The sequence below is a fragment of the Balaenoptera acutorostrata genome, chromosome 18, assembly GCF_949987535.1.
Source record: "Balaenoptera acutorostrata chromosome 18, mBalAcu1.1, whole genome shotgun sequence".
Taxonomy (NCBI): domain Eukaryota; kingdom Metazoa; phylum Chordata; class Mammalia; order Artiodactyla; family Balaenopteridae; genus Balaenoptera; species Balaenoptera acutorostrata.
This window is the reverse complement of record NC_080081.1, coordinates 56,197,962-56,215,460: the sequence shown is the minus strand read 5'-3', so window position 1 is coordinate 56,215,460 and position 17,499 is coordinate 56,197,962. Positions and strand designations below refer to the sequence as shown.

The 17,499-nt window shown below is 43.0% G+C and overlaps 1 protein-coding gene across 7 annotated transcripts in view; it reads right to left on the bottom strand.

Moving 5' to 3' along the window:
* Nucleotides 1-15,893, bottom strand: part of DGKH (diacylglycerol kinase eta) — a 179,320-nt gene extending 163,427 nt beyond the window's left edge. For 4 of the 7 annotated variants that reach the window (XM_057532623.1, XM_057532628.1, XM_057532624.1 and 1 more), the window contains exons 1-2: nucleotides 15,498-15,766; nucleotides 8,457-8,681 (exon numbers count right to left, since the gene is read on the bottom strand). In XM_057532623.1, coding sequence (XP_057388606.1) covers nucleotides 8,457-8,681; nucleotides 15,498-15,557 — 285 coding nt within the window. In that variant the 5' untranslated portion in view covers nucleotides 15,558-15,766. The other 3 variants (XM_057532626.1, XM_057532627.1, XM_057532625.1) reach the window with 3 other exon arrangements.
* Between the last annotated feature and the right edge of the window lie 1,606 nt (nucleotides 15,894-17,499).

Here is a 17,499-nt window from a genome sequence, read left to right as displayed (position 1 = left end):
AGACCTTCCCCTTCCTACCCCACCCCCGCTCCCATTCATGCTTTTTTTTCTCTATAGCACTTCTCACCTTCTAATATACTATGCATTTTACATATTTATAAGTTATAAATTCTCCCTGCATTAAAATGTAAGCCCCATGAGGGCAGGGGTTTTCATCTATTTTGGTTTTGTTTACTGCTCTATCCCTGGCACCTATGACAGTACTTGGACACCATAAATATCTTTTTGAATGAATTGAGGGGCAACAAAGGAGTAGAAAAGACAAGGGGCACACAGGTAGATACGTGATGTTGAAAATGTTCTCGTTCCAAAGCTGGTTCACAGGTGTTCATTTTACCACTATGCTTCACAAACCACGGAGATAGTATATATTCATATATACATATAATATTATAACATAATTTTAAAGTACTATATGAGTTTGTACCAATAATCCCACTCAAAACAGTGTGCCTGCTCAGGTATACACCCTGGAACCTTTTCTTATGTAAATTAAAGAGTCAGATGGAGAAAATCGGGCCCTCAAAATGTCATTTTCATTCCTTAGCCATTTATTTAAAAATAAATTTTACTCATATTTTTTCCTCAACTATGCCTTAATAGGCCAATGGAAAAGTACTTTATATAATTCTTTTTAGTGCTATACCATGACCTTCTAAAAATAGCATCTTACCTTATAAAAGTGAAACTAACAGTTTTCTTTGAAAATCTATTTGAAGTGTTAGATACCTATAAGCATTTCTTCTAAATTAGTCCTTCTAAAGACATTTTAAAGCGATTCCATGATTTGTCCAACAGTAATTAAAATTAATATAAATTTCAGCTGAAATCTTTTATTCCACAATTCACTTTTCAAACATATCCTCTTTAACATCTCACTAAAAACAGAGGTTTCGATTGCAAAAAAGGCATTAGGATACCTAAAACATTGGTCACAGATACGTTCACAGATTAAACAAATGAATAAAGGGCAGGGCAGGAAGGAGGAGGGAAGGGAAGGGGGAGGAGAGGGGAATTTAGGGGAGAGGAGAAGAGGCAGGAGAGGTAAGGAGACACCCGCATACATCCATACTTGTACACTGTAGATGTCAAGTTTCAAAACCCAAGAAGCTTACGGGACTTAAAAGAAGACATTTGGAAGCCATCCACTGTTTCGAAGTCCTGCTTTTGAGTTCCAACCCTGCCATTTACTCGGCAGATGTTCAAACTTGGTCTCAGTTTATCAGTTGTAAAATTCAGATGGTTTTAAGCAACTGTTCAATGAGATCATGTATATAAAACTGCTCTGTAAACAATAAAATGCTAAGGAGAAAGGTATCTTCAAATTTCTGACATAAATGCCCTAAGCTTTATTAAAAAAAGCTTTATTATACTAAATTATAATCTGATGGTTTGAGAAAGTCCTGGTATTCAAACCGCACAGTGAGAAGGTTAGAGATTCCAGCTCCACACATGATAAAGTTAATCATATTTCCTTGGTGTAAAACAAAAGGCTTAGATAACTAATAATGACCTACTGTACAGCACAGGGAACTGTACTCAGTACTCTGTAATGACCTATATGGGAAAAGAATCTAAAAAAGAGTGGATATATGTATACGTATAACTGATTTACTTTGCTGTACAGCAGAAACTAACACAACTTTGTAAATCAACTATACTCCAATAAAAATTAAAAACGAAAACAAGAGACTAACAAGTCTTCCCAATATCCTTCTAACAAAAAGCGGGGGCAGAGGGGGAGGCAGGGAGGGGAATTATTGCCATATATGTTCATTTGAAAAAAATAAGTGACAATCTAAAGTAGAAACAATGTACATTGAATCTTAAATTAAGGCCATTATCAACAATGGCTATTGACCATCTTAAGCCACTTAACCAAATCAAAACTACAAATGTGTTTCAAATAACTAAATATTCACAGAAAAAAATACTCCATACCCAACAAAATCAAACTAATTTGCCAAGGGAAAATGTAATGGGCGTGGACATACAATGAACATGTTATGGTGTTTTTCAAAGGTCTATTTTTAGACATGAAACAAACTCTCTTTAATTAAAACCTTTGCTATATACGTATTTCCTGAGCAAGTAAAGCCTAACAAATCCAATATGAGTGAAACACTGTACCCTGTAAACAGTAAGGAGCCCCGAGTCATTTACAATAGTAGTTTCATATAACCTTCCATCACTCTCACCACAATAGCAAACATGCAACCTTAAACTAACTGAAAGCTTTCTAAATTTAGATACCTTCAAATAATGCATCTTAAGTTATATGTAAAGGTTTAGTAAATTATTTATTACTTCTCTTATCTTTATTAATGGGATATCATGTTTAACTTGTAATCAAAATGGAAAGAAAGCTGTTATACCATATATTAGTGTACCAAGACTCAGAGTTTCCAGTCTATATTTAGTTCACATTAAAATGGAAGCAAAGACGCAAACCAAGCTAAAAATAAAATGTTCTACAAAGATGAGATTTTTAAATGGATTGAAATCTAGCTATTTTTGGTCCCCTAAACGCTGATTGCATTTCACAGCACCTTAACTTTGTAGTGCTTTGCAAACCATTTTCCATCACCTAGGATAGGGATCAAAAAACTACAGCCCACAAGACAAATCCATGGGCCATATACTTCTGGCACCTGATAGTATACAGCCCAAAAGTTAAGAAGGTTTTTACATGTTTAAATGGCTTTTTTAAAAACATAATATTTTTTAACACATAAAAATGTTATGAACTCAAATGTCAACATCCTTAAATAAAGTTTTATTGGAACAAATGTAGTCACATTTTACCACATATAGACATATACCACACATATACCATATTACAGCTGCATATAGGTATTTAAGTATTATCTATAGCTGCTTTTATACTACAACAGTAGAGTTGAGTAATTTCAACACAGACTGCAGCCCACAAAGCTTAAAATATTTACTACCTGGCCCTTTATAGAAAAAGTTAGCTGATTTCTGCCTAGATCAATGTTAATTATTCTAATTCAAGATATCTTCCTGCTTATCACCTATCAAAATGTAAAAATTCCTACTTGCCTTTCACATCATGTTGAGTTTCTGAACAATAAACCTGTTAATATTACTTTATTTCTTAACAATCTTCTGGCCTTGTTTCTGTTTCCCGTCCTATTTGGATCATGACCCAATCCAATGTTTCCATGCAGAACTGTGGCTAAAAGTCTTAAATAGTATTTTCGAATCTATTCTGTTTCTGTTTTAAATACTGGATATGAATCAGCATGACCTACTAATGGGCTGCCACCTACAACCTGAAAAACACTGAGCGAGTCTTCCCTAATCTACTCTATCGAAGGTTTATGGTGAAAAATAATGTTTTAATTGCACAAATTATATCTCATAAAGCAGTGAAAAATACAAATCAATATTTCCATATTGATTATGCCTTACCATAAAGATATAAGAGTTTATTTATACATCCTTCATGTTAAAGTAAAACCAAGGTACCAACTGAAGAATGTGGTGGTTATTCTTTTAATGGGCTGAAAGAGATGTCCTAATCCAGATATAATGTTGCAAAGTTCTGAATATCTTTCCAGTGTTTAGGTATGTTTTACCTAAATTTAGAGACTCATTTGTGGACATTAAAATTAACTGTAAGAAGACATAAATGTCAAAAAAAAATGCAAGCATAATAAACCAAATTAGGAAATATTTTTGACACATGAAGCTTCAAGACCTTAGCCAAAATGAGTCAGTGTGAAAAGAAGTCATTGAGATGGTTCCCACTTGTTTACACTGTTTGGCTTATGACGGTTGAACAATCCTAGTCTATAAGCCTGACCAATGGTCCTCCAGCCATTCGCTGCAAAGTGAAAGACTACAGTATTCATGGGCCAACAAAAAGCAAACCAACTGTCCTTCACACTCATGTTCAAAACCAAGCTGGTGTGAGGTTGTATCAGTGCTGTTTCAGAATGTCTCACTCCCAGCAAACACCTGTGAAATTCTCCACAACAGTAAATCTGAATGCAAAATCAAGCTTCTCCTTGAAACAAGACTAAGAATTTAGGGATAACAGTCAAGGGTAAAGAGAGAGGAAGAGATTTGATGAGTTACAGCTCCCTTTGGCTTCCCCACATCAGCACTATTTAAACTTTTGTATATAAGTGATTTTTTTTTCCTTTGGGGAAATCGAGGCACCCATAAAATTATCTAGCGTTTAGCACCTGGATAGCTAGATGAGACTACCTGAAATTCCATTTAGCTGATACAGAGAAAGGAAAAAAATGAAAAACAGAGAAAGAGAAAAATAGTAGAGATGACAGCAAGGCAAAGAAACAGGAGGAAAAAATGGGAAATGAAAACGGGAACAAAGAGCATACAATATGAGGATGTGACAAGGGTACTAAAATGTACATAAGCATTTTATTAAACCACACGAATTTAAAAGGCATGCCAGTCTTATTTATTCTTTATTTAAAAAGTACATTGGGGGTTTCCCCGGTGGCGCAGTGGTTGAGAATCCACCTGCCAATGCAGGGGACACGGGTTCGATCCCTGGTCCGGGAGGATCCCACATGCCACGGGGAAGCTAAGCCTGTGTGCCACAACTACTGAGTCTGTGCTCTAGAGCCCGTGCTGCAACTACTGAAGACCGCACGCCTAGAGCCCATGCTCCACAATGAGAGAAGCCACCGCAATGAGAAGCCCGCTCACCGCAACGAAGAGTAGCCCCACTCTCCCCAACTAGAGAAAACCTGCGTGCAGCAACGAAGACCCAACACAGCCAAAAATAAATAAATAAAATAAATAAATTTACAAAAAAAAAAAAAAGTACATTGATCCACTGCAAAAAAGCTGAGATTAGTGTTGTCTTAAAATAGCCCATATTTCCTTTCATAGAGAGCTGGTTAATTAAATGATGACATAACATGCAGGTTAAACCGTATGAAATTTCCCATATTGGACCATTTTTTTCCAGCTTTATGGAGGTATAACAGACAAGTAAAATTGTATATACTTAAAGTACACAATGTGATGATTTGATAGACATATACATTGTGGAATGATTACCACAATTAAGTTAATTAATATATCCATCACCTCACAGCTAAGAGTGTGTGTGTGTGTATGTGTGTGTGTGTGGTGGGAATACTTTACTATTCTCTTAGCAAATTTCAAGTACACAATACAGTATTATTAACTACAGTCACTATGCTGTACATTAAATCCCCAGAGTATATTCATCTTATAATTGAAAGTGTGTACTTCTCCCCATTTTCCCCACCTCCCAGCCCTACTCTTTACCATTCTGACCTACTGACAGAGCAACTTCACTTAGCTCAACTTAATATAATGGAATACTTTGCCATTATTAGAAAGAATGAGGTAGTCGTAGTCAAGCATTAGAGAAATGATCTCCATGTTTCAAACAAACGAGATGCAGAATGTGTAGAGAATGTTCTCATTAGTATTTTTTAAACACTACATATTTATATATTTATATATATATATATACACACACACACACACACACACATATATATATTTCTGTATGTGCATAGAAATTTTCTGGAAACACACAAAGAAAATGTCAACAATTGCCTCTGAGACAGAGACTATGTGGTCTAACGTGGGAGGGAGATTACTTTTCACTGGATACCCTACCATCACCAAATATCCTCTCACACTGTCTGAATGTCTTACTATATGCACATGTTACTTTTTCAATTAAGAAAAGTCTGGATACTTTCCAAATGCCACAATTAACTTAAGGTTCTTCACTAACACTCAAATTATTTAAAACATTAACCAGCATTCACAACAAGGAACACTTCACTTCAAATAAGGTAATTACTTAAGTTAGTGGCTGTTGTTCACTCCAAACCTAAACTAGACACCAAACAGCTTTATGATCCTAAGGATCTTAAAGGACACTAAAATAAGTACTGCATTTTAACAATAATACCTATATATATGAAGCATTATATGTATGTCTGTAATATATACACATAGTCTTTCATTTAAGAAATACTTACGACCTCTATGTGCAACTCACTCTGCTGTAGGCCCTTTGTATGTCTGTACATAAGTGCTTTCCAAAGAGAGAGCATATATGTGCAGACATATGTAAGCACATGGATATGTGCGTGTAAATACGTGTGCGTGTGCCACAGACACCACCCCAGGCTGCTACGTAACCAGGACAGAAGATACCATTAGTAATCACAACTTGTGAGACCTAGTGGTCCCTTCATTTATCTTCGGGATATACAAGCTCCTGCTGTCTTAAATATGACTAAGCCTTGGGCTAGTCTCAGGGCCTCCTTCTCCTCCAGGCTCCCCCATCTTACACACCTGTGGAAGGGATCAAGAGTGTCTGTCCTTTTCTAAAGATCTTTTCCCTTAACTCTCATCTGGATCACAACTGAAGACTGGAAATCAACAGTGAAATTTAGCAGCTCCCATTCTATGAATTCCGCCCACTGCCCTGCCCTCATCCCTGAGAATCAGTACCTGTGGTAAGAGATGTAATGGATGAAATCTGTAGCAGAGATGAACAGTCTGGATTGGGGGGTTGGGACAGGCAGGGAGGACAAGGCCCACCAGTTTCAGCCGGTTTAGGCCCTGATTTCATGTGTCCATATATGATACTGTTGATGAACTTGTATGCACTTGTATAAGCTAGTATAAAAGACAGGACTTCTGAAATTCAATACATCTTTAGAAATTTAAGGAACATTTCATTGAATGATCACTAATTATCCCTAATCATGGCAAAACATTATGTGCTAAATAGTTTTGTGAGAAAGTTAAATGGAAAACCAAGAATAAACATGCTTTTTGAATTTACTCTTAGTCTCGATATAGATACTTTACCCCAAACCATAGATAATATCAAATTTAAAGAGTATAATCGTAGCTATCGTCATGAGTTCAAGAACCCTTCAAATTTTAGTGGTACTCCCAACAAATTTGTTGTTTGATGTTACTCAATTCAAATTAGGGTTATCTCTAAATTTTCTTCCAAACAGTATAAATTTGCTGGTCAATCTTGATATAAGTATACATAGAATTTTTACCATTTCAGTTGAATGTATAAAAATACCATTTTTTTAAAACCTGCCATTTTGCCCATTATTAACACAGTTTTGTGAACTTTTTTTTTAACTAAGATTTCAAATGTTAAAGGTACTCTCTGTTAGGAAAGTCCCTATTTTGTTTAGCCTTAATCTTCTAAAAATACATTAAACTCCATATCCTTAATTTATCAAAATTATATTAAATTAAAAATGTCACTGTTAAAAGGAGGTTACAAGATGTGCACTTGAAAAAGAAGCATCTCTGACTCTTCTCTAAGTGCAGCTTGTTAACAGCTGTGTGTGTGCTTACACATATTTATTTTAGAAAATAAGGAGGCAGGTGCAAACATGAACCCACAGGCATATAATAAAAGTTCTATTTTCATATATGGGTCCATTAACCTTAGAAAACAAATTCTCATAAAAATAGGTATAGAATGAATTAACTTCTGCAAATTTATTCTTAAAGAGCACACAAATCCAATGATTTTATTGGTTCCCTTTGCAAATTCCTCGTTAAAGTCCCCCCCGTGATAACTGACTCTCCGCGTGATGATTTCTACAGAATGATGAAAATTAGAGTGTATAAATAATCCTTCAGTCGTAAGCATTTGCTATATATACATATAAAATCAAATTAAAACTCTCAACTTTGAGCCCTCACAGGTCAACAGTACCTGCTACACAAAGAGTAGCACAGCATGCTAATCTCCATGTAACACAAAGCGGTTACTTTTCATCATTAAAAATAACCATGGGTGTGTCGATAAGATAAGAACACTGCACTTAGCGGGAACCTAGTACTCCAGTGAGGTCTGTTGTTTGTGCCGCGCAGGGTGCGGTTAACCGCGAGCATCATTTACCAAAGGGCAGCAAAGGGGCACAGGGGCTGTCAGGTGTCACCTCCCCATCCACCCGCTCAGAGTGGGCCAGGGAGAGGCAGGATGCTGCCCACGGGAAGGGAAGGTGGCGAAGTTCACTGCAGCTCCGGCTGGTCAGCCTGCACTTCGCTCCCTGCGCAACGCACACACTCTACCGAACCATTGCACGGCAGGTAGGACCAAAAAATGTAACATTCCGTTTTAGATCCCTGAGTGGGAACTCTAAACAGCGCTTCCGCTTTTTCCCACGCTCCCTGGTTCCTTTCTCCTCCGCCCCTGTCCACCCAGCTCCCCCGGAACCCACCCTGGAGGCCCCAGCGCGCCGGCCGGGAATCCCTTCCTGCAGCGCGCCGTCCGGCTCCCCCAGGCCCCGCCTCCGGGCCCAGGCCCCGCCCTCACCTCGGCTCCACACTTTCCCGGGATCGCCCTGCGCCCCAGGCGCCCACTCTCCTCTTACCCGCCCAGCCGCCTCCCGCCTTCCACGCTCCCCTTGGGCCCGCCTCACCTTGGTCCGGATCTGCCCCGAGGTGGACACTTTGCGGATCAGTTTCTGGGGTCCCTCTTGCTCCGCTTCGCTGTCGGACGAATCCTCTCCGGGCCCGGCCGAGGCAGTGGCGGGGGTGACCGCGGCGCCGGCCGCGGCGGCTGCTCCTCCCGCGGCGCCCGGAGGGTGGTGCTGGCCGCCGGCCCCCGCCATCCTCTCCGACTCCTGTGGGGACACAGCACCGCCCTGCGGGGGCGGCGGCGGTGGTCAGTAGGTGGGCTCTGCTCGAGCCGGGCCCGGAGCCCCGCGCCCAGGCGCCGCCGCCATCTTCCCCTGCCCCAGCCGGCCCCGCGGGGGAAGGGTCGCCGGGGACCAGACGCCTCCCGCGGCCGGGACCCTCCAGGATCCCGCGCTCCGCTCCCGCCTGAGTGGCGACCGCGGTGGGGCGCAGGGGACACGGACCCAGGCCCGCTGGGACGCCAGTGCACCCAGCCTCGGGATGTTACAGGGTTCCTGACCTGGAATACAACCGAGGCGGGTAGAGAGGATGGGAGCGACAGAGGGATTGGGACAACCTCCCACTTCCCCTAGGGTCCGGGGTCCCCAGGATGGACGGGAGGGCGGGGGAGACGCGAAGCCTCCGGCAGCCCATCCCCGCAGGCCCGACAGTGGCGATGCTCCCTCCCTCGGTCCCCGGGCAGCAGGGGCAAGAATGGCCCCGGGAGTAGAAAGGGAACCTAGCTTCCTCCCGGCTCCCCTGGGTGCTCCCGCCACCTCCTGGACCCAGAATCTCTCCAGAGACACTTGGGCCTCGCCGCACAGTTCCCGCGAGTAAAAGTCCCCTCCGGCCCCGAGATGGATGGGCGCTGCCCCCTTGTCTGTCTCCGGACCCCGGAGCCCTTCTCGGATGACCCGTACCTCTCCCGCCTCCGCCTAGGGGTTCGGGTCCTTTCAGCTCTCCCGACCGTGGCCTTTAGTTTCTGGCCCACCCCCACTCCCATCCGGCGCACACGGAAGAGAAGAGCATTTTCCGGGAGGTTCCACTCAGCTCTGAGAACTTTTGGTTCAGAAAGAGCGATCCCTTTGGCTAACAGGAAACTGGCCAGGGCGTGGAGAGCGCGCAGAGACGAGCAAGTACCCGCAGCCCGAGACGACAGAATGCAAAATAAATATCTAAGCTGAAGCGCTAACCGAGACTGCCTGGAAGAAAACAATGCACTGGAGCCGTGTGAACACGAGTGCCCGAGCACGAAAACATTGGAAGTCCTGGGAGAGCCACTCCCTAACCCGGACTAGAGCAGGAGGAAATGGGATCAACAGGCGGCAGGCACCGCTCACAGCTCGTCCCCCGCGAGCTGGTTGAGCGGACACTTGGGAATAGCAGCCTCGCGGTGCGTTGTGCACGCCCCGTGCCAAAGAACCCTTGTAGGTGTGGGAGGGCTTCCGGGAGAAGAGGCTAAAATGACAGATTCCTCTTGTCGTCCACAGAGAATTCCAAACCGGTGTTAGCTATATTTTTAAGTAGGGCAAAAAGTCCCTGCTAGACTATGCAGTCTCTTCACACTTCAGGAAAGCATTCAGTCTCTTTAGCGTGTTCATGCCCTTCAGGATTCATTCGAATTTTTTCAACTGACATGACCTTTGAGGGTCCTCCAGACTAAGGGAGGGATGTTTTAGTTTGGGGTTTTTTGTTGTTGTTGTTGTTGTTTGGTTGTTTTTAGTTTCAGTCTTACTCTCAATAATTTGCTGTGACAGAACTAACAGTTCTAAGAGATTTTAAGAAACAAGATGCAATCCCAATACTACTGTCTATCCACACGGTAGATTAAATTGACTGAAATGTAAAATGTGCTGATTAGTTTGAATGTGCAAAGACAGGAGATTGCTGCCAGGTAATACTAATTGATAAAGGCTACTTCTCCGGCCTCATTTGTCTTCTTTAGGAAGGGAAGGAAGTGGCAAAATAAACTTTAAGAGCCCTTATGGCTCTGTAAAAATGCAATTCTATATCTACAAAGAACGTACTGCTGAGAAGGGAATTCTTTAAGAGAAAAAAATAATCAAAATAATGGCCTTTATCCCAACCCAACTGTTTGGTCACTGACAAGTCTAATGGTCTGACAGTGTAAATAAGAGCATGTAGTAAAGGGCCTCTTGAAAGAATAAACCTAGTTCAGACCTCTCTTTTAATGTAAAGAACCTGAGGCCCAAAGTCACAAGCAGGACCAAAGTCAAAATCATGTGTCTTATTGTTAATGTTCTATTCACCTTACCACATCATACAACAAAAGTCAGTTTGTCAATTATATGTTTCTGTTCACACTTTAGGCTTTAAAGTTTTATATAAGTAACATTTTCCAGAAGCCAGGCAAAGAGTGATTAAAGGAAAAGGCATTGTTTAATGTCCATGCCTATTCTGTGATCTTAAAAAGAAGACTGAATACACTTCTCACTCTGATTCAAACACTGATCACTTAAAAATATTAAAATAGTTTCCCGTGCAAAAGCTGGGCAATTAATACTTCAAAGTAAAGGTATTCATTACTTCATAAAAAATTAACCTCACAGTTATCCCTGCTCTTCAAAGACTCCTGTAACAAGTTCTAAAATTTGGTTGTGACTTTGAAAGCACAGCCAGTCTTAGCCTGCTCATGCTAAATAAATGATCCCTGCTCTACAATTTCCCTAGCACATACTCAGAGTGAAATACTGTGTAAGCAAGTGAAGGAATGTTGCATCATTTCCCACAAAGGGCAGCTCGTGAAAAACCCTCTTTTCTTCAATCATCTCTTCTGAGGAACTGTTTCAAATAATCCCAAATTTAAAGTAGCTGACCCACTAGCATCTTTTCAGGTCTTATCTGTAAAATTTCCAGAATCAATATTGAAGCTGTATACTGTATACTTGCAATGCACTTCGCTTCCCTTAAAAATATAATAGCAATGTCAAGAGCTCAATATTTGCAACCATTTTAATGTACCTCAAAATAGCAACTAAAACAAATTTCAAATATGTGGCATATTACATTATTTCTTTAATTTACAAGATTTCCTTGAATTTTTCCTTACTTGGTGTTTTCAGATTTTCAAATAATTTCTTAGATGTGTCTTACATATTTATTATTATTACTTTGAAATCTTTGTTTGGAACACAACATATCACAAACACACTATTACAAACTTGGACATAAGCCACATAGACACTACATTCAAAAAGAAATGGAAATAGAAGCTACCATTAAATTAGGTTTAGGTTTCTACTTAATAGGGCTTTCTGCCCCATTAAAAAAAAAAAAAAAGAACTATTATATTGAAGATGTATAAGTTAGAGCCAATTCTCACTCTGATACCAACTTTATGAATATTAACATATTAATATCTATAGAGATATTTTGAATTACATTCTTATTGATCACGACTCATAACAAGAGATTTAATATCCATTTGCAACTTTTAAATCTCATATGTTCTATGGTTTTACATTAAATATTATATCATAAACATAAAGAAGTCTACATTTATATTCTGAAGAACCCAAGTACATAGGCACTTTAAAAAGAGTTAGGTTCTAGGACTCAAGTTCCTAATCAATGGGAACCATGCAAAGAACACTGCAGGTTGAACAGGTACAGACCTGCGTTCATTCAAACTTTAAAACTACTTCCGTAATACACTATCTAGTCCATGTTTAGAAGTTAACATTCAAAATGTCATTAAAGTTCCCTTAGTTGTTACTTCAACAAAAAAGATTTCGAAATTAATTGTGGTATCAATTCCATGTACATATGCTCATCACTGTACCTAAGGCAAAAACCTTTGGCCATCTAGACTTAATACATAAATATACTTGTAAACTCTCATTTATGTTTTGGCCCTTTTTCCTTTGAAACTCTCCCCTTCCTAATTTTTCAGTAGTTCTGAATAGTTTCATCAGAGCCAACTAGATAAAAATCATTTGGAAATAAAAATAAATTTTAACAAGTAAAAGGTACTCTAGTATCCCTGCACTGTTTAAGAACTACTTTGTAAATACTCCCACACTCTTCTAAGTTCTGGCTAGAATTCTAACTATCCATTTCCCCCCAGGATATTATCTACAAGTAAGGGCTGCTTGGCTAAATATCTTCCTACCCACCTATTTCCACCACCAAAGTATTTTTTAATTAATTAGAAATTTAGGTAATGTCTCTGTTTCCACTGATTTGATTACATTCCAGACCTAGCGTTAAAGAAAATACACAGACACCTGAATGCTAACATTTATCTTCTTGTAGGCCCAGTGCCCTAGGTGGAGTAATGATAAGGCTAACAGTTTATTTAAATGCCCTCACTTAACTAAATAACTTAATTTCATCTCCATGTACAAAAAACGTCATGATGGCCAGCGGCTGCCTCTCAGCTCCAGACATGGGTGCATTTCAAGTTAGACTTGCCTCATTCTCTTTATTATTACTCAGTATCGATTCCTGATACTATGTTTACTCTTCTGTCAGAATAGTTCTATGTAGAATCACATCATTTTGGGATCCGGCAAAAAAGAATGAGGAAAGTAAATCCTTACATGTATGCTGGCATATACAGTAAGGGATAATGCAACAGGATCTGTGTGCTGTGAATACTGCCTGTTTAGTATTGAATAGTCCTTTTCATAAATGTAAATGAGTATACTTTTATGGTAAAGTATTAAAGTTGCCTATATTTGAATTAAAAAAACAGATTTTAAATGATAGCAGAATGGAGTCCAGATCAAAGCAGATGTTCTTAACCCAAGGTCTTTGAGGGTCCACAGATTTGGTTTTGGGACCTCTGCGAGTCCCTTTAAATGTTATTAAATTTTTAAATGTATGTTGCATGCGTACATTTTGGGGAGAAAGAGAGTCCATAGCTTTGATTAGATTCTTAAAGGGATCACTGATCCAAGAAAAGTTCAAGAATCCCTGATTTTGATGAAATTTGTTTTGAAGGGAAAACTGTCCTCCAACATACTTAGATTAAGCTGGTATTTCCCCACTTAGCTCCACACGTCTGAAATAATTAACATTTAAATACTCTATTTCCCCTAATTTACCCCTTCTTTTTTCTTGTATACACCACTTTTCAGTAATTTGGATAACTTTTCTAAGAAATTAAATGAGAATCCCCTTTATTAGTTCTTAGACTTTGTGTCAGACATAGCTGGCCACAGGGTTTCAAATAAAATCACTTTGTGAAAAGTATCATTTTATACCACACATGAGATCTCTGAAGATTTTTTTTTTGGACTCTCTGAATGTAAACTATTAATATGTATGAAACAAGACATTCTGTCTACTCAGAATGAACACTCTGTGAGGATTTAAGGATTTGTGCCTGTGCTGTCAGCTCCAGCAGTCCTGGAACATAGTAGGTGCTGTATAAAATACCTGTTGAGTAAATAAAAAGGCTTTCAGTGTTTAAAGAAAATAAACCTAATTTTTTTAGGAGAATTCTGCAGCTGGACAAAGTGTCACAATTCATTCACATATTTCTGTTCGGGCTCTAGCTTCAAAGGCTAATAAATGAACATTTTCATTTTTGTCACTTTAAGTAAAGCAAAAATAAACGTCTTCCTCTGTTTTTCTAGGCACAAAGTAGTTGAGGCATCAGCATCTTAAAGTAAAATACATATAACCAGGTATTTTTCATTGTGATTGGTGTTGGCTTAAAGTATGCAAGTTCAAAAAGGACTTCACATAGGAGAGTTTAAAAGTAAAAAAGTTACAAAACCAGGTCACTGAATTTAGTTCTCAGTGATCTTTGATTTAAACTCCAAAACTGAATTGTATTTTTAGTTTCAAGAATAATTTAATCCCCAGTAATAACCACAATAGAAGAAATACGAGGAGATGGGCAACCTAACAACATGTTCAGATTTACAAAAGCAAAGACAGCTGCAGATACAGATGGATCAGAGTTGAAGGACACTCCCGAAAGGTCGGGAAACAGAAGGTAGAGAAACGTACTTGGGCAAAGGAGCTGGGACTGTACATATTAGAAGAAAAAAAAAAAGGATAACCAAGACTAGCACCTGACCTAGAAGCTCTCAACAGGCAGGGGGCCAGCCTGAGCAGATAACGCGGAGTCCCTGGGAAAAGAGCATCCGAACATGTTGAATAAAATACTGATGAGGCCAGAAATTTCGTACGAGGCTTTTCAAATAGGTTCAAGAATTTCAACCAAGACGGAGTAGCAAACATCGAGGCAGGACGTAGAGAGCCAAAATTCGATGCCAGGGAAAAGGCAGCCCACACAGGATTACAGAGCTCTGAGCGAGACGGGGGTTTCGGGGTAGAATCTCTGGAGAGATGTGAGGTGATTCTGACTGTCTGAGTTGGAAGAAAGAAGTTGGAGTTTGAGGGACCAAATCCGAAGCCCCCCAGGCTCCTGCTCCTTATGCTCGCACACACAATGCACACGCACACGTTACTCTGGTCCCTAAAATTACCCGACCTCCGCGTTGTATGGGCAGCGAAAATCCTCGGCGAAATCTAGGTCAGCTTCCCGCTTCATCCCTGGCAAACCCCCTGACCCCTAGAAAAGCCCGGGGCTTTAGCGGCGAACACGAGGCGGAGGCGTGGTTCTGGGCTTCAAGCCGCGATCCGCCTAGCCAGCGCGTATCTCTAGGAACCTGCGCGCCCAGGTGACGGCCCAGGGCGCGGTCTCGGGAGGGAAGACCGGTTTCCTCCGAGCCATGCACGCGGACCCACAGAATGGGATTTTCCTTTCCCCCTCCCTACCCACCCGCCTCGCTCTAAAATCAACTAAAAAGTTGAGAAGTCGATGAAGCACGGAAACGGTCCTCCGAGGACCGTGGTCAGAGGATCGCCGGCGGCCCCTCGAGGAGAGTCTCGGCTGGCCGGACAAAGGCGCTCCGGGAGGCGCGCGAGGAGGAGCCCGGGCGGCGGAGGAAGCGCTGTCCCGGCTGGGAAGCAGCTGGGGACCTCATCCCGGGCCATTTCCTGAACGGAACCCGGCCCGGGCGGGCGGACGGGGGGTGGGGAACAGAGGAGAAGTGGGAGGGGGTGGGCGCGGGCGCTGTACCCACCGGTTCCTCCCAGGCCGGGCTGCGGGAGCCGGGCGCGGGGCGCACGTGCTGCGTCTCCATCGCGCCGGCCCGCGCCCGCCGGCCGCCCGAGCGCGCAGACCCGGGCCCCTGCCGCCGCCGCCGCCGCCGGGGCCGCTGGATGCGCTTCCCTCGCCGCGGTCCTCACGGCCGCTGCCGCCGCCGCCCCGGCTCCCGCCCGGGGCCAGCCACCGGCCCTCCCGCCGTCTCCGGCTTCCGCCGCGCTGCGCTCTCCCGCCCCCGCGCCGGTCCCTTCCTCCACCTCCACCTCTTCCTCCTCCTCCTCGGTCCAGCTCCGAGCGGTCCGCTCCCCGCCGCCGCCACCGCCGCCGCCGCCACCACCTCCGCCTCCCACGGCCGCAGAATCCGCCCCTCGCTCCTTCCTCCGCCCCCGGCTCCCTCCCCTTTTCCTCTCCGCTTCCCGCCCCTCCTCCCCGCCGCCCCCTCCTCCCGGCGGGCGGCCCGGGACGCACGTGACCCCCCTGTCAGGCCTTATAAGGCGCGGAACCGAAAGCGGCCGCCGGGTGGTCAGGGGCACCGGGCGGCAGTGGGGACAGGAGCGGCCTCCCCCGGGGACCGACGCCGAGCCGCAGCCGGGCGCGCGGGGAGCGGCGGGGGAAGCCCGGGCTGGGCCGGCCGATGCGCTGGCGACGGGAACGGCGGTGGCCGCGAGTCCCGGGAGACGCCTCCAGCGCCCCTCTCCCCGAGTCTCCCTCTCCCGGTGCCTGCAGCCGGCGCCCGCCTCCCTCCAGACGCCGGCGGCCCGCGCGGCAGGCACCTCCCCTCCTCTGGGCGCTGAGGCTTGAACGAAATCCCGCTGGACAGTAACCGACTTGGACAGAGCGAGGGAGATAACTGCATTCCAGAGCCGCTGTTGAACCAGTTGCGCTAGGGATGGTTTATTCTTTGTGACGTTAAAAACACCGCTGATGGGTTAGCATCTGCAAGAGGGGTTAGGCTTGAGAGAGTACTTCTTTTATTCATTTTTAATGATTAACGGTTTCATGGGGAAAAAACCCGGCTAAGGAGTCGATCTGCCTTCCTATTCGAGCACTACCTTCAAGTTAGAGGGGAAGCGACCGGCTCGCAGTGACTGCTCAATAAATGGCAAGTCACCTCGTCCCGCCCTTTGAAAACAACGTTTCAAACAGCGTTTCCGATCATCTTTTTGGCATCGAAGACGGTTTGCGTCTATTTCCAATCCAAGAATGGCTTTTCATAGGTTATTCCGTCTCCTGGACATTCAGGCTCCTTCTGTCAGCATCTTCCCAAGGCCCTTAATCATGTCAAATATATTCACACATTTTTAAAACAAACTGAAATTTTCAAAACACTTACTTGATCCAGTCTGTCTCCAGTCCCCACCTCCTCACAGCCAAGCTCTTCGGGAGATAAACGCCTTTTCTCAATATTCTCACATCCATTTCTTCATCTACCACTCATTCTTCCCTGCAAACCCACTTCTGTGCTCACTCTTCTTCCGAGGCGACCCTGACAAAGGTCACCTATGGTTTTCAAAATTCCCTAAACCATTGGGTTGTTCCCCCCCGACCCCCAATTCCCTTCTTATTTAAGATATCTGCAGCATTTGTCACTGGGAACCAGAACTTTTATCTTTGAAACTATCCCTCCATTGGCCACTGTGACACTTCAGTTTCCAGTTCTCTAACCACCTCGCTCAGCCCCTTTGCCACCTCTGACATGTTGGAGTGCTTAAATAGTCTGCCCTTGGTCTGTTTCTAATGCTTCCTAGTCTATCCAGACCCACCCATGACTTCAACTACCAACCATGTGCTAGTAACTCATAAAGTGTCCATCCCTATCCCAGATCTCCAGTCTGTAAAGCCAATTTCGTATCAGAAATTTCTACCCAGATGTCCCACTGACCTTAAACTCAGCTTGACTAAAACAGGAGTTAACTTTCCTGCCAGATGCCTGTTCTCTCTAGTCTCATTCTAGTAAATGTCTCCACAATCCGCCTAGT